Source organism: Protopterus annectens, chromosome 12.part0, assembly GCF_019279795.1.
Source record: "Protopterus annectens isolate FY-2018-M chromosome 12.part0, PAN1.0, whole genome shotgun sequence".
NCBI classification, from domain to species: Eukaryota; Metazoa; Chordata; order Ceratodontiformes; family Protopteridae; genus Protopterus; species Protopterus annectens.
In genome coordinates this window covers 591,214,492-591,238,936 of record NC_056746.1, presented here as the reverse complement: position 1 = coordinate 591,238,936, position 24,445 = coordinate 591,214,492, and the positions used below count along the sequence as shown (strand labels likewise).

The window sequence follows — 24,445 nt, the reverse complement described above, 5'->3', positions numbered from 1 at the left end:
TCCATCCTCCTAATAAGGATTCTAGGATGATGGATAGATGTGCAAAGCATGTGCTTTCTTCAGTGACCTTTGCCTTGAGGTCCCTGAATTATCTTTCTGATTTTACCAGTCTGCAGAGGGATCTGATCAGGGTGCTCACAAGATACCTCTCAGGTGCTGTGTCTGAAGAGGTACAGGCTTCTGTTACTTCACAGCTGGCCACCCTACATTCCATTGCAAACTCCTCCATGAGGATCATTTTGCATGCAGCCAAAGGGATGAGTAGAGCTGCGGATTCAGGTATCTGTCTGAGGAAGCAGGCATGGATGCTCGTGTGCGACTTTGCTGAGAACTTTAAATCTTCGTTTGTCAATACTCCATTTGATGACTCTTCCCTGTTTGGCCCAAAGGTTAGAGATAACACTATCCGGGTGCGAGAAAGATGGGAAGACCCTTTCTGCCAGGCATTTGTTTTTCCACTCCCCAGAGACCATATTCAAAAATTCAGAGGAGCTGTGAAAAAATGTGGTTCAGAAAATCACAAGGGTCTTTTCCTCAAGCACATGGTGAAAGTTCCCCCAGAGGCAGAGGAGGGAACTATGATGGAAGATGCTGGCCTCGTGGCAGTGCTCAGCATCAAGGATCCAGAGATGCGTTCTTTGGGGAAACCCTTCCAGCACTCATGAATGGAGGCCGGATTGCTTTTCTTTGGATGCAGCAGTGGGTAGACTATCCCTGCACCCGAGATTCTGGCTAAAAATAAGAAACAACAAATGGGTGCAGAGGATACTATCCAGAAGATACCATATCCCCTTTTTCCATCCACTTCCCCAAAGCAAAACCTCCCCGATGTTCCACCCCGTCAAAGGGAGCAAGGGTCTGTATTACCATGTCTAAAGGGCTAGTGTATTTAAATAAGGGGGGGTGTGGAGGGAGAAGCCTCCCACTTCATTGTGTCTGTCAGTTGGTTTTGTTTATTGTTGGCCCAGCTATTTTATTTATTTATTTTTTTTCCCTAGGGAAAAAAATCGCTTTTGTGGCCTTTCTAAATATTGGTATTCCGGTGTATGTGTTGACGTGAGAGCGTTTGAACAGCCCTGTCAACATGGTAATATAGATCTGGGAGCAAGCAGGCATTCAGATACAAAAGCTGCTAGAAAAGAAAGTCATCCAAGAAGTCCCACCAGACCAGAGAGGATTCGCTACTTACTCAAGGTTCTTTTTAGTACCAAAAAAGACAGGAAACTAGAGAACGATATTTGATCTCAGCAGACTAAACAATCAGTTCAGTGGAAGAAGTTCCAGATTGTCACAGTTTAGTCGATCCTTCCACTCTTTGGAAAGGACAATTGGATGTGTCTATAGACTTTCAGGATGTGCACTACCATATAAAGATGGACAGGTGATCCATGTGCTTCTGGTTGGGAGCCATTCAGTACCAGTTCAGAGTACTGCCGTTTGGCCTCACTACAGCCCCAGAGTGTTCACCGAATGTATGGCAGTAGTAGCAGCTCACTTGAGGCAGCAATGATTCCTGGTGATGTTCTTCGTGTTTCACTGTTTCAGTCATTACATTAGGGTAATCTGCTGGCAGGTTGCCCTCAGTCAACCTGAATATCAAAGTCTTGGGTCCTGCGTCAGTTGTTGTCTCCTCTTCCATGACGTCAGGTCATCAGGGGTATAAAACATGCAGCCGACGCCATTTTCTTTAGTGTTTCTTGCCGTGCGGTGCCCGAAGCAGAAGCAGTTCGCAAGTGCCGGTCGGCCAACTCCTGAAATTTTCGCATTCGAGTTTCAGAATCGAAGTCTTTAATTAAAGCTAAGTACCCTGTTGGGGAAACTTTTTCTTGCTCCTTACCGATGTCAGTAAAAGTTAATAATTGCATTTCTTGTGGGAAGCAAATAACTCATAAGGATTTTCATTTGAACTGTATTCCTTGCCTAGGCCCAGATCATAACGTGCCTTGCTGTTGGTTTTGTGCTAGATTTAACCAATGCACTATTAAGCGTCTGTATATCTTTGCTTCAAAATATTTTGGAAACCGATTTAATTACCCTGAAATGTCATCTGATAGCAATCCGACTACCGGAGTTCACAAATGCAAAGAAAAGGACAGAGACAGACTGTCGAGGTCCAAAACCGACGACGAAGCTTCTCCTAAGCCAGTCGCCAGTACTCAGTGAGGTGCTTTTGCAGCCCCTGATACCCGCTACTTTCGAGTCGCAGGCCTCTACCGAGAGTCTGGCATACTGCGAGATTCTCAGAGTATTGTACCCGTGGATGTCTCTCCCCGGATGGGTCCGGAGCCGCTGAGCAGGCACTGGCTTCTGAGGGTGTTTTCAGGCCTCAACATTTCTATATAAAACCGACACCAGCTTCAACAACAAAGACAAAAGCAACTTCTAAGGCTAAAAAACTGACATGAGCTCAGGCTTCTATGCCTAAAAAACAGATGATCAAAATGGATGAAGACTTATTTACCTTGATCAGGGATTCCCAACACCCCTCCCTGATAAGAGGCCTAGGCAAGACACTGATTATGACTCTTCAGATCAGGTTTCTGTTTCTTCTGATTCCTCTTCTGATCAGAAATTTTCTATACCACCCTATGAGGATTCAGATGCAGAGGAATCCATCCCATCTGCATCTCATCCTGAAGATTATTCTTTTGGAAAAACCTTGCATACTTAAGTGAACATTTTCATTGGGAGAGTCAGGATTTCTCAGAATCAAAAAAGAGCCGTAGGGATTTCCTTCTTCCTCAGCATAGGCCTTTGGCTATACCTCCTGTATTAGACATTGTTGATGATGTGTTTTCAGAATCAAGCATGGCTCCAGATTCCCTTCCACCGGCTCCTAGTAAGCCAGGTAGGTATTACAGGGTTCCTGACTCCCACAAATTTTTATTCAAAAGATCCTGCTGCTACCCTGAAACTATTTCAAAGGGTCCCAAAGGTGTGAAGGCCTCAACAGCTAAGAATCCTACTCCCTCTGATAGCGATTCCAGGGTGCTGGATAGATGGGGAAAGAAGGTTTATACGTCTGCAACCTTGGCAATTAGGGCCTTAAACTGCCAGTTTCATATGCTTAAATATCAACAGCATGTTATGGGATTATTGAAACAGAAAATGATGATTTCTGAATGTGTGGAAAATCAAGAATTACAGGAATTATTGCATGCAGCTGAACAGGTTGGAAAGCATACTTTGCAATGTGGTTTTGATTCCTTGGAGGCCCCTTGCAGGGCCGCAGTTACTGGATCTGTGATTAGAAGGCATGCCTGGCTCAAGGATCAAAATCTGCCTGATCATGTTAAAGCAAAATTGTTGGATGCACCTTTACAGCATGATACTCTGTTTGGTAATAAGGCAGAAGAGGTTTTAAAGAAAATGGAAGACAAAGCTAAGTCTGTGCAAACTGAAAAAGACTTCTTACACTGGCCTACAAAAAATTAGTCCTTTCCTGTGTCCAACAGAGCCTCACAGGGCAAATCCAGGAACTCAAAAGGCTCTAGATACCAATCACAGGGTTCTTGCAGGTCAAAGCAATGGGGTGTCTCTACCTCCAAATCTGGAGGAAACAAAGCACAACCCTACAGTAAACAGTTTCAATGACTTCCCTCTGCCATCACCAAGCACTTTTTTGGCAGCCCCCTTAGGGGGAAAATTAGCACTTCATGCTCAAAATTAGAAGTTAATAACCCAGGACAAGTGGGTATTAAACATAGTATCTCAGAGATACAGATTTCATTTCCATACCTTGCCAATTCCAAACGGTTGGCCAGATCTGCCACAAAATCAATGGACAGAGGCACAGAAACAAATTGCGTTCCTCGTGGATATGGGGGCTATTCAACCAGTACCAGAACAGGAAAAAGGGCAAGGGTTTTTTACTCAACTGTTCCTGGTACCCAGAAAAGACCATGCCTAGCGCCCAATACTGGATTTATCGATTTTTGAACACATTCTTGGACATCCAAAAATTCAAAATGCTGACTTTGCAACAGCTTCTGCCCATGCTGGGCAAGAACACTTGGTTAGTGACTCTAGACTTAAGAGGCATACCTTCATATCCCAATAAGGGAATTGTGCAGAAGATACCTCCGCTTCAAGGCTGGTTTTATGCATTACCAATTCTCTTCACTGCCCTTTGGCTTGTCTACTGTGCCCAGGGTCTTTACAAAATGCCTGGCACCAGTAATTGCATTTTGCAGACAAAGAAGCATACAAATCTCTCCTTACTTGGATGACTGTCTCATTTAAGCAGAAAACAAGGACATTCTTCTTCAACAACTGGCATTTGTAAAAAGGCTTCTAACATGCCTAGGGTACACAATAAATGAATCACAACTGGTACCCACTCAAAAGATTACATTCCTGGATGCAAGCTTGAATACAACTGCCCAGATGGCTTACCTTACGCCAGACAAGCAAAGGCAGCTGACTGTTTACTTCAAACAGATGGCAACAAAAACCCAATTATCTGCAAGACAAATTCTGCAGGCTTTGGGGTTCATGGAATCCTGCATTCTTCTAATTCCATATGCAAGACTGCATATGAGGAAACTACAATGCTATCTAAAAAGTATATGGTGTCAACATTGTCACAGTCTGGAAACTGATTCCTCTCATTCCCTGCCTACAACAGGAGTTCCTTTGGTGGGCAGAGACATGTCACCAGAACATGGGATGGTCTTTCACTCTACCCGCTGCCACCCAAACCCTAACTACAGATGCATCAGACTATGCTTGGGGGGAGGCCCACCTGGCGGTGAGATGCATTTGTTTTGGGCATCATATGCCCTGAATGCATCTGCGTATCAACCAGAAAGAGATGTTAGCTGTTCAGAATGCCCTGACAGCCTTCAAGGACTTACTTCATCCAGGACAACTACTGATAAAGATGGACAACACCACGGTTATGTGGTACATAAACAAGCAGGGGGTTGCACATTCCTACTCCCTTTGCAGACTAGCCATGGCATTGTTGGACACAACCTTGACTTACCAAGTACATCTTCAAGCTCGATTCCTGCTAGGAAAACAAAATATTCTGGCAGACGACCTAAGCAGAAATCTTATGGACCCTCACGAGTGGAAACTGGATCCACAAGTCTTCAGCATGATAACAGAGAAATGGGGGAGTCCGGACATAGATCCATTTGCCTCTCTCCAAAATTATCAACTGGACAAATTCTGCAAAAGGACTTCAGACAAGCATGGAAAATGTATGCCCTGTCCTTCAGTTGGAAAAACCTATCCGTCTATGCCTTTCCTCCTCTGCCTCCTCTTCCCAAGGTCTTACTAAAGGTCAGACAGGAAAAAACAAAAATGATCCTAATTGCCCCGTACTGGCCTCGCCAGTACTGGTCCCCAATTCTAAGGAATATGTCTCCACTCCCTCCTTGGTACTTGCCTCAAATACTTCAATTACTGTCTCAGCAGAGCAATCAAATTCTGCACAATCTGCTCCAAACTTTGAACTTGGCAGCATGACTGATAATGTAATTATTCAAACAACACCTCTCAGTAAATCTGTGATGGATGTCATTTTCGAAGCCAGAAGGCCTAGTACTAGAAAATCTTATGCTGATAAATGGAAGAGATTCTGTGCTTGGAACCAAGCACAAGGGGCGGACACAGTAAAGCCAAATATTCCTCAGATTTTACAATACTTGACTGAGATGCTTGACAAGGGCCTATCTTTTTCATCAGTAAAAATTCACGCCTCTGCCATCTCTGCTCATTACAACACAGACCCTTCCATCTTTTCTCATCCTTTGCTAAAACAGTATCTTAGAGGGGCCAAAAATTTAAGGCCTCCCAGAAGATCACCAACTCCTGCATGGGACCTCAATTTTGTGTTGGAAAAGCTCACCCTGCCTCCAGTTGAACCAGCAGCTACTGCGGATATAAAGTTTTTATCTTGGAAAACCGCTTTCCTTCTGGCAATCACTTCAGCAAGAAGGATTTCAGAACTACAGGCCCTCATGGCTGTGGAGCCTTTTATTACATTTTACCCGGACAGGGTGTCCCTCAGGACCAATCCTTTCTTTATGCCTAGGGTGGCATCCAGTGTGGCTCTTAACCAAACTATTCACCTGCCAACTTTTTACCCTAATCTGCAGAACAAGGGGGAGCGGATTCTGCATTCCTTGGAAGTGCACAGACAACTAAGATTCTACTTAAACAGGACCAAATTTCCAAGAAAAGTCTGAGCAGCTACTGGTGGTATTTGTTGCAGGATCAGAGGGAAAGGCTATTTCAAAGCAGACTATTTCAAAGTGGATAAGCCACTGCATTAGGTTCTGCTATTTGCATCATGGTAAACCAGTGCCCAAGGGAATCGGGTCACATTCCACCAGTGCTGCATCTACCTCAGCAGCTTTACTCAGGGGGGTGCCAACCAAAGACATTCTAGAAGCTGATACTTTGAGCTTTATTCATACTTTTACAACGCATTATCATTTGCCTCTCTTCTCGAAGTCCAGGGCAGGCTTTGCCACTGCAGTTCTGCAGGGCCTTATAGCCGCTCCTAATGCTATTTAGTTCCAGCCTGCCATCCATGGCTTTGGGATTCTACCCAAATGTAGTGACTGCATCAGTGAAACACGAAGAACATAGTACAGTTGTGTACACTTACCATAAATGTAGATGTTGGAGTGTATTCACTGTTGCAGTCCGGGTTACCCACCCGCCATCCCCCTTTTTTCTAGAACTTCTCTTTCCTTCATTGTATCCTACAGCCTTTGTGGTGTATTTGCTTTTAGATGAAGGTAAAGTTTATGTTACAATTGCATTTATATATAGTTTTATATATATATATATATATATATATATATATATATATATATATATTTTTTTTTTTTCTCCCCATTTGGGGGGCACCTGACATCTGGGGCAAGAAAAACTGAAGAAAATGGCGTCGGCTGCATGTTTTATACCCCTGACGACCTGACGTCATGGAAGAGGAGACAGCAACCGACGCAGGACCCAAGACTTTGATATTCAGGCCGACTGAGGGCAACCTGCCAGCAGATTACCCTAATGTAATGACTGCAACAGTGAATACACTCTAACATCTACATTTATGGTAAGTGTACACAACTGTACTTTTCCATGTCTAGATGACTGGCTCATCACCGCCTGACCAGGCATCTACTTCTACAAACAAGAAGCACAGTTTTTCAAACTTGCTCTTTGTTAGGTATCACAGTAAATTACAAAACCCCTCTCAATAATTGGACTTCATAGGAGCAAGCAAACACACTCGAAATGATAGCACACTTTCTGTCATCAAGTTGATGAAAAGAGATCAAGTCAGAAAATTGGTACACAATTCAAGGGTATCTGCTCAAACAGTGCTTCGAGCCTTGGGTTCTATGGTAACAACAGTAATACCAATCCCATTCCATATGAGAGTATTACAGTGGCTTTTCGTAATGGTCCATCCTTCATCAACCCTTCTCACCCACAATAAGGATTACAGTTACGTGTAAGACTCGTCTGTCATGGTGGATTCATTCAGAACAGCTCACTTAAGGTTGCCTGTTTGTCCCCCTACTTCCTAGGGTCACAGTGACCACAGACACTTCCCAGACAGGGTGGGGGGCATTATCTGGGAAGAACAGTCTAAGGCACGTGGTCTATTGAAGAGGCCAAGTCACATGCAATTGTCCTGGAGGTGAGAACGATGCTACTAGGGTTGCAAGCACTTCAGAATGCTCTCTCTTGTGTTACAATTGTGATTGAAGTCTGGTACATCAACTAGCAAGGGAGAAACCAGATCCTACCCCTTATGTCGAGAGGCTCTTGGAGTATGGCAGTGGGCGATTTTGTCCAACCGCTTTCTGGTAGCAGTGCACATTCCGGGAAAGTTCAACGTGATAGACAGGTTGAGCAGGTCCATTATAATGCCTCACAAGTGGTCCCTCAATGAGAAAGTGGTGGAAGACCTATTCTGCAAGTGGGGCCAGTCTTGCTGCGACCTATTTGCGTCCTGTCTGAACAACAAATGCAGCAGCTACTATGCCGTGACCCCCGCCCCCCCCCCCAAGAGGAGAGTCCACGAGGGATTCTCTTACTAACAACTGGCCTTCTGATCTGTTGTATGCCTCTTCCCGGACCCCATTAATCCTCAAATTTCTTCACAAAGCAAACATGCTGGAGAGAAGTCATCCTCATTGCTATGTATTGGCCTTGACAAATCTGGTTTCCCTTTATTTGACCTCACCCACGGAAGAATCCATGGATTCCGGATCCAATTCCGGACCTCCTGTCTCATCCGACAAGAATGCCTCATCCAAATATTCACAGTCTCAAGCTGACTGCTTGGTATCTGCAGTTCTGCTGATAGCCACACAACCTCTGCTCTCTTCCCCAGTGCACCATATCCTATTGTCTTATCCTAGACCATCTACACCAAAGTTGTATAGCAGTAAATGGAGGAGATACGTACATTGGTCCCAACAGAACAATGCAGATCCTGTCTCAGCTCGTATCCACCCTATTTTAGAGTTTTTGACGAAGCAGTTTAAGGAGGGAGCAGCTTATTCTACAATAAAAGTGCAGCTAGCTGCAATCTCCAACTTTCATATTGGTTTTGATGGTTCTTCCGTGGCATCTCATAAGCTATGCAAAGCATTCTTGAGAGGAACTGTTTTACTCAAGCCCCCATATAAGGATCCTTCATCACCCTGGGACTTAAATTTGGTACTACAGAAAATTCTACAGCTTTCCTTTGAATCAACACCTGTCACCTTAAATTTCTCTTTTGGAAAACTATATTCTTGATAGCTGTCATGTCTTCAAGGAGAATTTCTGAGATTCTGGCATTGTTATCCCAATTGCCATATTTAATCTTTCACAAAGACAGGGTCACTTTATGTATTAATCTTTCATTCTTGCCAAAGATAGTTTCAGAATCTACTGTCAACCAATACATTAATCTGCCAGTTTTCTTCCCAAATTTCACTAATAAAGGTGAACACATGTTGCATTTGTTAGATGTTCATAGACAACTATGTTTTTACCTTCATAGAACAAAGAACATAAGAAAACAAAGTCAATTATTTGTTTCCTTCTCAGAAAATAGATTGGGCCTTCCAGTTGCCAAGGTGACTCTAGCTAAATGGATTACGGACTGCATGTCATAAACTTACAAGAGTTAAGGTTTAGAGCTCCCAAAACCCATCAGAGCTCACTCAACTAGAGCAGTGGCCACCTCTTCAGTTTTTTAGTGTAGAGCAGCAGCAACCTGGACTACCCCTAGTATTTTTATTACTCCTTACACGGTAGACTTGATCTCTAGGGGTAGGGCCTCTTTTGGTTCAGTGGTTCTGAAGAATATCCTTCCTTAAGACCACCCAGGAGGAAGGTAGCTGGGGACTCTTTCCCACAAGTGAGGATGAATTGAAAATTGACCTCAGATAAAATAGTTATGTACTCACCATAACATTCTATTTCCGTTGTCCATTTTCATTTTTATCTCACAAACCCACCCACCATCCCCCCATCCCCTTTTTGGCTTCTAGGTAAGCAAGCTGACCTAAATTTGTTTATTGGCTATTATGAATACCAGAAATGGTCTTAACATTATTTGAAATAATTTCCTAATCTATTATTTTCTGTGATTATAAGCAAACAAGATCTGAGGTGATTTGGAATTGAGGGATTATGGGTAAGGGAGGGTGCTAAAGAGCTTTTTGGTTGCCATGAGCTATTGCAAAGGCCAAGTCGGATCCAAGGGCTTTGATCTGAACCCACATGTGAGGAAAAAATGAAAATGGACAACACAGATGGAACCTTATGGTCAGTACATAACTATGTTTTTCTGTAGCTATGTGAACCTTGTCCACCTGTGGTATTTTTAATAATTCCTGTGATTGAAACTCTGGTGTTTATCGTGAATAGATTAGTTAGTATTTTAATGTTTTTCTATTTATTATTAAATATTTTTAACCTTTTCATTGTGGCTGTTAGAGAATATTTTAAACGTTGAGAGGACTTGTATCTACTTGGTGACACTGTGGCCAGTCCTGGAAGCCTTGCTGCATTGGCCAAATGCTGTCATTTGTATTAATATTAATTTCACTCCGAATAATTGGGTACCCTTGTAAGAGCCTTAGAGTAGCTGGCTTTGCTGTGTCTGGTGGCAGAGTAACTACCTTATAGTCTGGGCAGAAGGGGGCATAGCTAATAAATCTGTGCCAGCCTTTCCCAGATGGGTGTGTGGATTTGTGACTATCAAATCTCAAAGTGTATTCGTGTCAGCAGCTTGGAGCAGGGACACACAGCATTGGTTTCACAAAGAGTGTGCTGGAGGACTTGGCTTGGACACTCTGCTGAGGACCCAACCCTGCAGCTGTGCCAGTGGGGAGTCTCACTGGGGATCTGGAGAGCGAGAGAGGACCCAGCCTCCTGGACTGAATACTGAAATGAAAAACTAATGATTTTAAGTTATCAATAAGCAATGACATAATCAACCAGCTGCGAGATGTAGTGAATGTTTGCTGAAACATTTTATGCAAACTCCACAGTAAGCAAAGAAATGTCAGAATACTAGGTAAACAAAGTGAGATATCAGTTGTATAATTGCACACACAACTGCTGTCACAAGTAAAATTAAACCATTATACAAGACAAGGTAGCATACTGGTTCATTTGCTTGCTGAATCAAGGGAAATTTAACAAAATTCCTGTCAGTCATCTTAAATAGAATGTTAGTATGTGGATGCAGTCCTCACCTTTGGACTGGTACATACACATACCAGGTCATGAAGGGTGTCGCATCAGACCCTAACAGTTTGACATCACCCTGACCAGTATTCTAAGAAAAGTCCTGGAGGGTGTCGTAATGGAACTTTCTCAAAATGACATATAGGATTTATATCTGTTAAAAATATGGAACAATGAAAGTAAATAGATGTGTGAATCTTTCCTTTTAAATTTTGTAACATTCTTGGAGGTTACAGCAGAGCATGATGAAAGGCTGGCTGGTGCACAATTTTGTGTCTTGATCTTTTTTAAACTTTGGACAGCATTCCACGTACAGGAATAGTTGACAAAAAACATTTAAATTGCAGTTTTTATGCAGTTCTGTGGATAGTGTTGGATAAGCAGGCAGCAGAGTACAGCAAGTCAGAGTGAAATGCCTGCCTATCCTGAAAGGAGTTGCCAGTGATGTGTGATAGGGTTTTGTACTGGGACCATTTTATTCTCCACTGATGTAACATGGGAAATTGGCTATAGGTAACCAAATGCCAAAGTTTTCCAACAATGGCTTTTCATAAAATACTCATCTGCTACATTAGTAATAACCTCATCCTTAATACCTGTAAATGTTGCTCCATGAAACTCAAGATGGATATAAAATACCATTATTAAATAAAAGTGGGCATAGTCGACAATTTAAACTTTGACCATTGTAGCTAGTTACTTCAGGGAAGTCCTTGTACACCTCTGTACTTCAGTGATCTGACCCAGTATTGAACACAGCACTGTCCTGTAGCCTTTGAAAAAGCCGCCTGCAAGAACTTGGAAAGGCATACTTAGTCTTGCTAGAAAAATCATTATGTTGAAATACTTCGAGCAGTTTAGAATGGCTTCAAGAATTTTTCTTATTCTCTTTCTTAAAGGCTACTAAACATTGACCTTCTTTCCTACGAATGTTTGTACCTGGAATTTACTACTGGGGGTCAACATCGGTTCAAAGAACATAACCCTTTAAATAGCAGTAACAGAAAAAGTAACTGTCATGTACATTACACAGTGCCTTCCAAGATTATGCAGTAAACCTCCCCTTACAATTCATTCAAAGATAATGCTGATATGTATATTGAAAATATCAATGAATTTGTAGCAACTGACCATCTCGAAGGCCAGTAAGTCATACGTCTGGCATTCAAACCTATATACAAAGAACCCTAAATGGTATTCCACAGAGATGAGATGAGCGAAAGGTGGTGATTCATCTTGTCCTTCACTAGACTTCAGCTATCAGTCTTCATCCTAACCTCTTTAACAAAGGAGAAAGGAGTTTGCACCAAATGGATATTCACAGACTGCTAAGATTCACAGACAAAATAATTCAGGCAGCCTGGTCCCATCTCTAAGGAGACCTCAACCATATGACTAGCAAATTGATTCCCTCTCTTTTAAAATCCAGAGGAAAGTTCCTAGGAGAGCCACCATGAACCTATTCTTCCAGGTTCACTACAACTGCAGTGGTCTAGGAGTGCATCATCTCAGAGTATTTGAGTTGAATACTTGGACAAAAGTACACACTTTCTGCAAGTACTACAAGTTGCATCTTTAGTCTAGGAACAAGGCTACACATCATTGCTTTCTTTCAGAACTTGTATTTTCTTCATCTCATGGGATAGTAACTGTTTTAATCCTTATTGCATGGCTAAAGAATTCTACTCCAACAGTACCTCCTACAGTGAAGAATGCACAGTTGTACAAGTATAGTCTCCATAGCCATAGCTGTTCAAGTAAGGTCACTGCCAATGCTGATCTCCCACCCGTCCACCCCTTTATTTCCATAAATGTTATCACTCTTTGCCTGAAGGAATATAAGAAGAGGCAGAGGAAGCATTACAAACCTAAACTCTATATTCCACAGAGTCTCCTAGGTGACCCCAGACTGAGCTGGGGGCTTCTCAAATTGTTATTATGTCACCCTTCTGTAGAAAGTCTGTGGGCGAGGAAACTAACATTTAGTTCTCCAGGGGCTTTACAAAACATGATGGAGGCCAGTTGTATTTTAAGTCCTATGACAGGTACACTTACTGGTGGTCTTCCATTGGAAAAAAAGAATTGAGAGAAAGCTCAGGGTTTCATTGTGTTTCATACCAAGTTTTAAATATTCACTTGAATGTTGTCAAATCCATTATAGTAGCACATAGTGCCTTCACTGGTTTTGACGTCACAAAGATTTGGGTGCAATAATCTTATCCTTTTCCTCAAGGCTCAACAACTTTGCGGTTGGGATCCCCCCTCCCCATATGAACAGATGCTCTTTATGGTGTTTTTGCAAGTTTACTGTTCAGGTTGATGTTTTCCATTCTGGCTGGAACATATTTGGTTAATTACTCTGAATCCATCTGAAGATGCCACACACCCTTTTAACTGTGCATCATCCGATATCCCAGTGAGAGTGAGCGGATTGTGGAGTTCCAAAAGCCCCGAAAGTCTGATCAAGATGAAGATTTCCATCAGCGTCCAAGTTAAATGAATGGATAAGAAATTTTTCTACTGTGAGGCCCCACTAGAACATCTGTGGTTATGGTGACTGTACTTGCACAACTGTACTTTCATATTAGCTCTAGACAAATAACCAAATAAAAACAGCATTCAGTCATAATAATAAATCTAGCGGTGTAACAATAAAGAGACTGCTTCGAAGCTGAAGCTCACATTATAGCCACCATGCTTTTGTCATAAAACTCATTTGGCATAGAAATATTTTGATAGTAATGATCCCCTTTGTGGGACAGACACCATGTTTAGCACAAAGTAAGCTATTCTGGCATAGTGTTATTTTCTGAGTATGCAGATTAATGTTATTTTAATTTAAATTTTCCAGATATAAAGATAAATGTGTGGCTTGTGAGCTTTTATTACTCCTCATATTTTCAGTTTTTGTCTGCTTCATGGCATAGAAGTAAAGCCCTAACGATGACTTAGGTGGTGAGGAGGTTCAGTTGACCGTACCAACACTGAAAGAGCTGGCCAGGTTGGGAGAGGTGCCCACTCACCTACATCAGAGGGGAAGAATGTGGGATGCATGTGCTAAATGGTAAATAATTGCAAACACAAATTCCTCTGTGCGGACTATAGAAACTGCCTGCAATGTCTTGCTGATTATGATTGGGGATGAATGGGAATCCTGCTGGCTTAAATCCTTAACAAGTGAGGAGGACAGCCAACGCCCCCAGCCTATAGAGTGTTTACTAACCACATGTGGGAGGAAGAGGACTCCTAGAGAAAAGCCATAATAACTGCCTGAATGAAGGTTCTTTTGTTTGGCTGTAACCTATTGGGTTGCAGGGGACCGGTTGATAGAGACAGACGACATAAAAAATAGTTTTTTTCCATCTGTTCAGTACAATGTTTAGATTTGCAAAGATGGCAGTATTGATAGTGGGTTCGGTTCCTTTCCTTCCTTCCTTTCATGGAGTCAGTCTTGTGGTGAAGATACACAAGAGGTGACTGCTTGATTTTACTTGTCTTAAAAATAATGTGACCGTGGTTGTTCAGTTCAGCAGTGTTACCAGATGAGTACAAGACTTGACCTCATTATTTTGTTGATGAAAAGCTGAAAAAACATTCAAAATATTGTTTTCTTGGACTTTTTATTTTTGAACAAAATGTAGTATTTAAGTAGTTTTATTTAATTTTAATTACCTGGCAGTAGTGTTAGATTTGTATGAGCTTTAAAAAGAACAAGTTTCTAAAAGTGATGTTTCATGACAATTGTACCAATTAAATATTTGTTTCTTTCAGCGCAGACGGAAGATTTTGGAAGAGTCTGAAAGACTAACTGAGATGTTGAACAGGTGATTTGACAAATATTTAATTTTCATTTTTTTCTGTACATTAACTGAAGCAATTGCTACTTGAAGAAAGTTATCTTGAAAGCACTAAAACTACTTTTACTGTAAATAGATGTGACACTTTTGTTTCTGAAAATCACCTTTTGTTATGTTCAAAAAAAATTCATCAAATCTGTTTGGGTAAATGTATGCTGCTGTGATGCCTTGTGCCATTTTGCCTTTCACACACTCCACATACAGAAGAAAGAAAATGTCTACAGTTACTAACCACTAGATGAAATAACAATAACAATAATGTGAAATCTTTAATTTTTTTTTCAAATTTAATCTAATTTACCACCACTCTGCTCACTGCACCTACAATTCTGATCCCAGCAGTCCCTACCACCTGTTTTACAAATGCAGCTTACATTGGGAAGAACTATCTTGTACATCTTTTTTGTAGGGGCTTTCTGTAGTACAATACAAGTACCTCAATATACCTATCTTTAATGTACTGTCTCTCAGGTTACACCAATTTGTATTGCTTCCTTTTTGACATGGCACATTTTTTTTCCTTTTATCAAAAGTGGTGATCATATTTTTATTGGATTTCGAATACTGCATAATAATTACTGGATGCTTATTCCCTTTTATCAGCATGGATTACTATGAACATTTAATTTACATATTGTTTTGGTGATGGACTTTTAGTAATCTTGCATCAATTAGCAAATTTTCTTTTGTATCTGTATAGTTTTAATTGTTTTTTCTCCATGTGGTTATAAGCTATTGATGACCATAACCTCACTTCTCATGCCCAGTAACACACCTAGGGTTTGGTGTGCATTGGGTGTCATTGAAAGCATATCACATTGTCCTGTAATGTCCCCTGTCAGGACAGTCAGAGCTCCCACAGTCTCTCTTGGGACTTTGCTACAGGAATATGCATCTGAGGCACACACTGCCACACATTTTTCCTGGGGAGATGAACCAGGAAAACTGCATCACTCCAGTTCTCCCCATGCCAGCCCCATTAGGCATCTGACTCACTAACTGAACTCTGGTTACCTGGATTTGTAGTTAAGGCTTTGTCTTTCTACTCCAGTGGTGCTGAGACAATGATACTTAAGGAGAAAGAATAAATTATCTTAACCTGACAGTCTGTTAATTATTGTACATCTTAAAGAAGAATGTGACACTTTCAGCCGTATTCTGTGCACAGTTACGTAGAATTTGAATACTTTTTTTTTTTTTTGCTTACTTTTCAGTCAAATTGATCGTGAATTTGGGATAGTTGTAAGAGACCCAGTGGAGGAGGAGGAGGATGACACAGATGATGAAAATGAAGAAAAAAAAACTGTTTCCCTTTGGGTTGATAAATTTACTCCAAGACATTATACAGAACTACTCAGTGATGATGTAAGTGTGTTCTTAACATTGTACTGCTGATATTAGTATAAACACTGGATCTTCTTTAGGAAGGACCTGTTCACAGATGCATTTTTGTCTCTAAACAGCATTTTTATGTAACACCTGAAGGCTACAGTAATTGACTGTAAACTTGATAAGGAGAACATCTTTATTTATTTGGGGCTGTAGTAAGCAACTGATTTCTGTAATTGTTCAAAATCTTTTAAGGGTGACTGCAGTAAATTTAGAGGGAAAAGTGTAGTTTTCTTTTACTACTATCTATACTGTATATTAAATGTAAAATCACACACTAGAACACTATCTTAATGGGCCTGTTTGTTTACTTGTATTCATTATGCTTTGATGTGAAGTTGTTCAATCTCGCCGTTCATTCTTTACTGATGCTCCGATATGGCCAATTGCAAAGCTCGAGGTCTTCAATTAGCTCGAGGCCAAGTCTCTATCCCATGATGCACCTGGAATTACCCTAGATCTAGTTTGCCGCTGCAACAGATCAGAGGTTCTGGTTTAGCTCAGGCCAGATAAGCTATTTTTCATTACAATCTTATTAAAAAAAAATTTGCTAGTTAGAATAGATAGGTAGTTAGGATTGTTGATAAAGCTCTTATAGCTTTTCAGTGTGTTTTCCCTTCCCATTTACTGTTCTTAATAAATTTCTAGTTGGCCTCTTTTAGGCCTAGTTTAGTAGTAGTTTTCTGTACTTGGTGTGGTCTGTCTAGCCTTCTGCCTTTTATAGATAAGGCTTAGTACAGTAAACTTTAGATAATTTAGGTAAGGTTATTGTTTATTTTTCAGCTTGCAGTGTGTTATTCAGTGACCTTTGTTACATTTATAGATAGTTATAGTCACTTGGACAGTTATAGTCATTTGCTGTGTGGTCTGTCTCGCCTTCTGTATTTTAGATCAGGCTTAGTTCTTTATTACTGTTGAAATTTACAGTAAATCTTAGTTCATTTAGGCAAGGTTGTTGTTTCTTAGCAGCTATCTCTTTGCAGTGTGTGTGTGTGTGTGTGTGTGTGTGTGTGTGTGTGTGTGTGTGTGTGTGTGTGTGTGTGTGTGTGTGTGTGTGTGTGTGTGTGTGATTTAGTCCTGCAATTATTCCAGGCTTTTGTGAAAAATTACTGTGTAGTTTTTTGTGGTAAGTGATTTTTTTTCTAACATTATTATGGCTGACCAAGATAAGCACCCTAACTCTGGCTTCCAAAAGTGCCCAAAGTGTGGCCAAAAGATGTCGGTTACAGATAGCCATGTTAATTGTGTTTACTGTCTAGGGGCTCTGCATTTGCAAAACAGTTCCATTTGTCATTCCTTCTCCTCAAGAGTCCTGCAGGAAAGGAAGAGGAAACTCCTAGATAGAGGGTTGTTGAAGCCTTCGTTTCAGGAAGCTTTGAGTGACCAAGATGGATCCAGCAAGTCCTCAAAGTCTTCCAAGACATCTGACTCGAAGAAATCAAAAAAGTCTTCAACTTCGGCTCCACTGCCATCAGGGCCGACAGTCTTTACCTTTCGGAGCCGGTCCCCAGTCTTGGAACCGGTGTCTGAAGCACCAAAGAATCCACTTCTCCAGTCAGTACCACCTTCGGTACGCTCCTCTCGTTCATCTATCAGCCTGTCTGATCTGGATGTGGATCGTGTGGTACAGAAGCTGTTATTGGCACCCGCATTAGCAAAAATGTTATCGGCTTCGACCCAAATGGCTTCGGAGCCAAAGACCCTTACACCAACTCTTACTATTCTTCCTCCGAGCCATGCTGGTCATTCGGAGCCGGAGGAGGCAGACCTGATGTTAGTGGAACCTTCGGAGCCGACACCCGTTCCAGTGTCTTCGGCTCCGTGTACTTTGATGTCCTCGGTGCCGATCGAGGACTCTAGGAGCCGACACTCTCTCTGGTCGGGTTCGGGGAGCACAGTCGGACCAACTTTGTCTATTCAGACTTTGCCTCTCAGGGCCTTGGCTCAGATGAGCTCGGCTCCTACCTCTGGCTCGGAGCCCACTGTCCCGGTGCCGGGACTGTCGACGGTTTCTTTGGATCAGTCGGCTTCCTCGCATCAGATCAGAGGTGCTTTCAATGCCATGAGGAGAGTTATGTCTTCTAGAACATCCTCTACCTCAGGTCTGCCTTCCTCCTCCCCTAAAGTGCATGTGTCTGCTTCTGCCTCACACGTCCTGACTAAGCACAGAGACCCAGAGCCTCAGGAATCCCCATTGGATGGCTCCTGCTCTTTCAAGACCTCGCCAGAAGCTCCCACTGATGAGGTTCCCAGGAAGAGATTGTGCAAGAGTAAACACCTAGACTCCCCACAGGAGTCTCTAACTTTGGATACTGACTTAGATGAGTCAGAAGGGTCCCCATGGTTCCCCTCTGAGGATATCTCCTTCGCTGAGATAATTGAGATCCTTAAGCAGAGGGGGTGACTGGCAGTCCAAAAGCCCTACTGAAGATGTCCGTTCTCCTGAAGGCTTTCGGGTCTCAGCCCTCCACCTCTTGCATGTCTCTGCCTTTTGATGAGCTGATGCAGCTGGTCTCATGAAGGGAGTGGGTGTCTCCGGATACTATGGAGCCTGTCCCTAGGAGGCTTACTAAATTCATTTCTGCCCCCTTGACAAAACATTTTTAACTAAAGGTGTTACAGTTGATGCCTTGGTGGTAGCGGCAACCACCAGAAAGGAAATGTCTGAGACTTCCTTGTCTATCCATCCTCCAAACAAACTCCAGGATTATGGATAGAGATGGGAAGGCCATATTTAGTTCAGCGACCTTTACTCTCCGTTTGCTGAACTATTTAACCCATTTTACTAGGTTGCAAAGAGATCTCCTTAAGGAGTCAGGAGATACTCTTCAGGATACAGTAGCTGCAGGAGCTTCTGACAGAGTTGCTGCCCAGCTTGCTACCCTAAATTCTATTGTCAACTCACCCATGCACTTCATCTCGTATGCAGCTGATGGAACAAGCAGGGCAGCGGGTACAGGAGTTGCTCTTCGGAGACATTCCTGGATGCACTTGTGTTCCTTCATGGAGCCCTTCACGTCATCCTTCGTGAACACTCCCTTTGATGGCTCATCCCTTTTTGGGCCTAAAGTGAAGGAAACCTTAACCAGGTGTGAACAGGGCGATAAGACTGTCTGTCGTCGAGGTCTGTTTTTACACCCCTACACGACCCTACCCTAAAGGTCAAAGGGGAGGAAAAATGTGGTTCCGAAAAGCCCAAGGAGCCTTTCAGGACACACGTGGTGAAGTCCCCTCCGGGGGCAGAGGAGGGGGCAATAATGGAAGACTCCGCCCTCGGGGCAGAGGGGTTCTGCAACACCAGGGTGACAGGGATCACTTCTCTGGGAAGCCCTACCAGCGCCCCTGAGAGGAGGCCCGTATATCCTGCTCTGGAGGCAGTCGGGGGTCGCTTATCTTTGTAACCAGACACCTGGCTCAAAATATCAAAAGACAGCTGGGTACAAAGTATCATCTCCAGGGGGTACTTCATTCCATTCTCCACCCCCCCCCCCAATCATAAGAAAAATCCCAGATGTTCCACCCAGTTACAGGGAACAAGCAACAATAGAGGTCCAAACGTTGCTAAGAAAGAGTCATCCAACCAGTCCCAGCAGACCAGACAGGATCCAGAACTTAAGATTCTTTTTGGTTCCAAAGAAGACAGGGGACTGGAGACCCATATTGGACCTCAGCAGACTGAACCAATATGTAAAGAAAGAGAAGTTTTGGAGGGATACGCTTCAGTCTGTATTTCCCTTCTTAGGGAAAGACAATTGGATGAACTTGATAGATCTCAAGGATGCGTACTACCACATAAAAATGGCCAGACCATCCAGGGATCACCTGCACTTCTGGCTGGGAGTCAATCATTACCAGTTTCGAGCCCTGACCTTTGGTCTCACTACAGTCCTCCAAGTGTTCACCAAATGCATGGCAGTAGTCATGGCTCAACTGAGGCGTCTAGGATTCCAGGTGTTTTCGTTCCTAGATGATTGGCTCCTTATCGCCACCACCACCAGGCATCAACTCATTCAGGCCAGGGAGTCCACTCTGTCACTCTGCAATCATTTGGGCATTACAATCAACTCAGGAAAAATCTGCCTTGTCGCCATCCCAACATATCGTTTTTATCGGGGCAGAGTTGGACACCACCACCACACTAAGGCTTCCAATAGAAAGAGTCTCTCTTCTTCAACAAGTCAGCATTCTAATTTCAAGAGACAGAGAACCAGCATCAGAAGTTCTGAAAATATTAGGCATGATGGCAACAGCAATTCTAGCCATACCACTAGCTCGTATGCACATGCGGATACTACAATGGCTGTTCACTCAATGGTCTTACCAGGAGCTCCCCATGACTCACACTATAATGATCACAAATTCTTGCATAAAGGACCTTCAGTGGTGGTTGACCTCACTTCGTGTCACGATAGGACGCCCATTTGTGTTACCCCCCCCCCTCCAGCGGCCACAGTGACCACGGATGCTTCCATGATGGGGGGGGGGCATTTTCAGGGAAAAACTGCCCAAGGCACATGGACTGATCAAGAGACACTTCTGCATATCAATGTCGTGGAGATGAGAACAGTACTTTTGACGTTGCAGTACTTTCAGGACTCTCTTCCTCTGGGTACGATTGTGATTCAGACAGACAACATGTCGGTTGTCTGGTATTTGAACAAACAAGGAGGAACCAGATCTTACCCTCTTTGTCATGAGGCTCTCAGAGTTTGGCAGAGGGCTGTTTCCATCCAGTGCTTTTTGTTGGCAACGCACATCTCTGGGAGATAGCAGACAAACTGAGCAGGGCAGTCTTGTTGCCCCATGAGTGGTCCCTCAAGAAAGAAATTGCGGACAGGATATTCCGCAGGTGGGGTCAGCCTTGCTGCGACCTTTTTGCCAGTCACATAAACACGAAATGCAGAAGCTAATTTGCCCTGATTTCCCCCTCTGGGAGAAGCCCCAAGGGACGCACATGCACACGATTGGCCTCCGGGTCTCCTCTATGCATTTCCACCAATCCCGTTGATACCCAAGGTTCTACAGAAAGCAAAATCCCTGGGAAGGACCATCATTCTAATAGCCCCTCATTGGCCTTGTCAGATTTGGTTCCCCTTCCTTCGACTTCATCTTTTCGAGGATCCTTGGACTCTAGACCCAGTTTCAGACCTTCTGACACACCCGTCGGGGGACCTTCATCCCTCTCTGCAGTCCCTGAAGCTGACAGATTGGCTGCTGCAGTTCCCATCATAGCCAGGTTCCATAACCTTTCCAATGAGACAAAAGAGATCCTTTTGTCCTCTCATAAATCTTCTACTTGAAAGCTATATCTTGGCAAATGGAAGAACTTTTCTATATGGGCCTCTAAAAATAATATTGATCCTTACCGGCCTCCGTCTTAGAGTTCTTGACTATGATCTTTAACAAAGGAGCTGCAGCTGCAACAGTTCAGGTACAATTGGCTGTCATTTCTAATTTTCATCTTGGATTTGAAGGATTGAATATCATGTCTCACAAGTTATCCAAAGCCTTTCTCAAAGGGACTTTTCATATTAGACCACCTGTGAAATCTCCCTATTCTCCATGGAATCTAAATTTTATGCTTTTACGCATAATTCTTCCGCCATTTGAACCAGCTTGATCTTGTGATCTCAAAATTCTGTCTTGGAAGACAATCTTTCTGGTAGGTATTACTTCTGCCCACAGTGTGTCAGAGCTTCAGGCTTTATCCATCAAGCCTCCCTATTTGATATTCCATGCTGACAGTCTCTCTCTTAGAACTAATCCCTCATTCTTGCCCAAAGTTTGCACTGTATCCAATCTCAGCCAATTTATTGATTTGCCAGTCTTCTTCCACAACCATTCTAACAATTTATAGAGTATATGCTGCACAAACTTGATGTCCACAGCTCAGATTTTATTTTGAAAGAACAAAAGATTTCAAAAAATCAGACCAACTTTTTATTTCATTTTCAGACGCCAGGAAGGAGAGACCAGTGGCTAAAACAACTCTGTCTAAATGGTTATCCGATTGTGTCACCTTTGCCTATTCAGCTGCCAATATGCCTTTGCAACATAAGATTAAAGCTCACTCAACCAGAGCAGTTTCTACATCATCTGCCTTTTCTGCCAGACTTCCCATTGATGGCATTTGTACAGCAGCCACTTGGTCAAAACCTCATACCTTTATCACTTATTACAAAGTTGACAAGGCCTCCAGGGACAGGGCCTCCTTTGGATCCACGGTCCTGAGAAATATACTCCTGTGAGCCACCCGAGATTGATGGTGCCTGGGACGCTACCCATCAGTAAAGAATGAACGGTGAGATTGAACAACTTCACATAAAGAAGTTATGTACTTACCATAACGTTCCACGTGAGTTGTTCATCTCGCCTTCATTCTTACATCCCTCCCTCCTACCCCCTCCTGGGCTGATAGATGACCGAGATGCTGGATCCATCCTGGTTACTCGATCCTTCTGTTCCTTTCTCTTGGGAGTGAAAGAATGACATGGTATTGTTATATGCAGCAAACAATATCTGAGGTAATTCCAGGTGCTTCATGGGATATGGACTTTGCCTCGAGCTAATTGAAGACCTCGAGCTTTGCAATTGGCCGTATCTGAGCTGAAGGATCGGCTTCGAACCCATCCGTAATGAATGAAGGTGAGATGAACAACTCACATGGAACTTTATGGTAAGTACATAGCTTCTTAATCATGTTGGTCTTGTGGTACAAGGTTTATAATATAGAGGGAATCATGTACCCAAGTAAAGTTTTAAAAAGCTGTAGTATTAAATGTCCACAGTAGTAGTGTATATTAGAATAAATCTTTTTAAACCAGCATAAAGGCAATGTATAACAGACGGACAATAGAACTAAATAAAACTAGAGTAATCAATTGGTGAAGTTCAGGAAGATGAAAATCTCCCTCTGCAGTACTTCATGCTGATGTTAATTTCATACAGTTGCATGGATAAAAGCTTTACTTCACTGGTCAAATATGAGAGTATGTATCAAGTGTTTTTAATGCAGGATTACAGTATTAGACATCCCTTTTCTTCATATAAAGGTTTCTCCAACAAATATTTAGAAAAGCATTTCAGTACATCTGTCAAGTATGTTATCTGACTTTACTGACCTCTATATGTAAAACTGTGAATGGTGACTGAGTGAAAACTTGAAAAAAGTACTGTGTGTAGGCTTTGTTGTGCATGCTGAGATAAATTCCTTATAGATGCAACAGGAGATTTGAATAAGAAAAAACATGGTGCAACCTTTATGATCTTTTACATCAAAATGGAAGTGTAAAAACTGAACAAAACTGAATGAATTTGAGGCAGTAATCTACATCTAGGTGATATTTCATGGAGAAAAATAACTCTTGGCTAAAATTAACTAGATTACAATGCTGGAATTTTAATTTAAGGACCCAATCACTTCTGGCTAGTAAAATATGCTTATTCATTCATTTCATCAATGGACTGTCACTTAAAACCTTTCAATTAATTTTCATAGTACACTAGCAGTTCCCTAGCCCTTGTATGTTTGCAGAGTTCTATGTTATAACGGAGAGTTTTTCTGGCTGTTACCAAGGGATCAAGTATGCTACAACCCAGGTGTTAACCCTTCCACAAGTTTGGAAAGTGGCTAGCTTTTGGTGGCATAAAGGGATGAATCCCTGACTATCACCTAGGTTACCCAAGTTCGATTAGCAGCTTAGGCTCTTGTAGGAGTTGGCAGGGGGAATGGAGTGAGACAGAATCACCAGTGCACCTGTCCTTCAGTTGTAGTGTGGAGGTACCTGCCCAAGGTACAGTGCTCCCTTGCTAGATTCCACAGTGGAGACTGGATATCACATGGGCTCACTGGCTTCTGGCTGGCAAGGCAGCCTTGATGGGTTACTTCAGCTGTGGAAGTGATTGGCATGCCCTCACTGATTCCTGTTGCATACAGAATCCTGGAACACATTATGGGGCATCTCCTGTGGAGTTGGAGTTAAACCACTGATGACTGCCTGAACGACTGGTGATGGGGTGGAGGTTAATAGTTAGCAGGTAGCAGACAGAGAAAACTTCCAAAAATGCTTGGAAGGCAGTATGGATAACTGATTTACTCTCTGGCCCCCACTAGTCTGCCACAGCTCTGACTTCTGTCTGAATCCAGTTCTTTGGTCATTTTGAGAGCTGCATTCAAATTCCAGTTTCATGTCTTCTCTTTTTAACTTTACTTTCTGAAGGATTCTGTATTCTGGTGGTTTTGAGCTTATAAGTTTTCTTATTCCTTGGCCATTTCTAAACTCTTAGCTGCTTATTGAAGTCATCGACTGTGGGAGGTCCTGGTGATGACAGTTGGGAGTACTGGAATTCTTCCCCCTTTTGTCACACAGATGAGCTGTATGTAGAAACAAATCCAAATCGCTGTTATGTGAGGTGGATATGGTAATCTTTGTACCTTATTCTGATTTTTGAAATAGTTTCTGTGGTCATCTTGTAGTGACTGA

The 24,445-nt window shown here is 42.5% G+C and overlaps 1 protein-coding gene across 1 annotated transcript in view; it reads left to right on the top strand.

Moving 5' to 3' along the window:
• The window catches only part of CHTF18 (chromosome transmission fidelity factor 18), a 927,562-nt gene that overhangs the window by 184,452 nt on the left and 718,665 nt on the right, over positions 1 to 24,445 (top strand). Inside the window, exons 5-6 of the mRNA XM_044088940.1 lie at positions 14,488 to 14,540; positions 15,788 to 15,938. Of these exons, the coding sequence (XP_043944875.1) occupies positions 14,488 to 14,540; positions 15,788 to 15,938 (204 nt within the window). The remainder of the gene's footprint in view (positions 1 to 14,487; positions 14,541 to 15,787; positions 15,939 to 24,445) is intronic.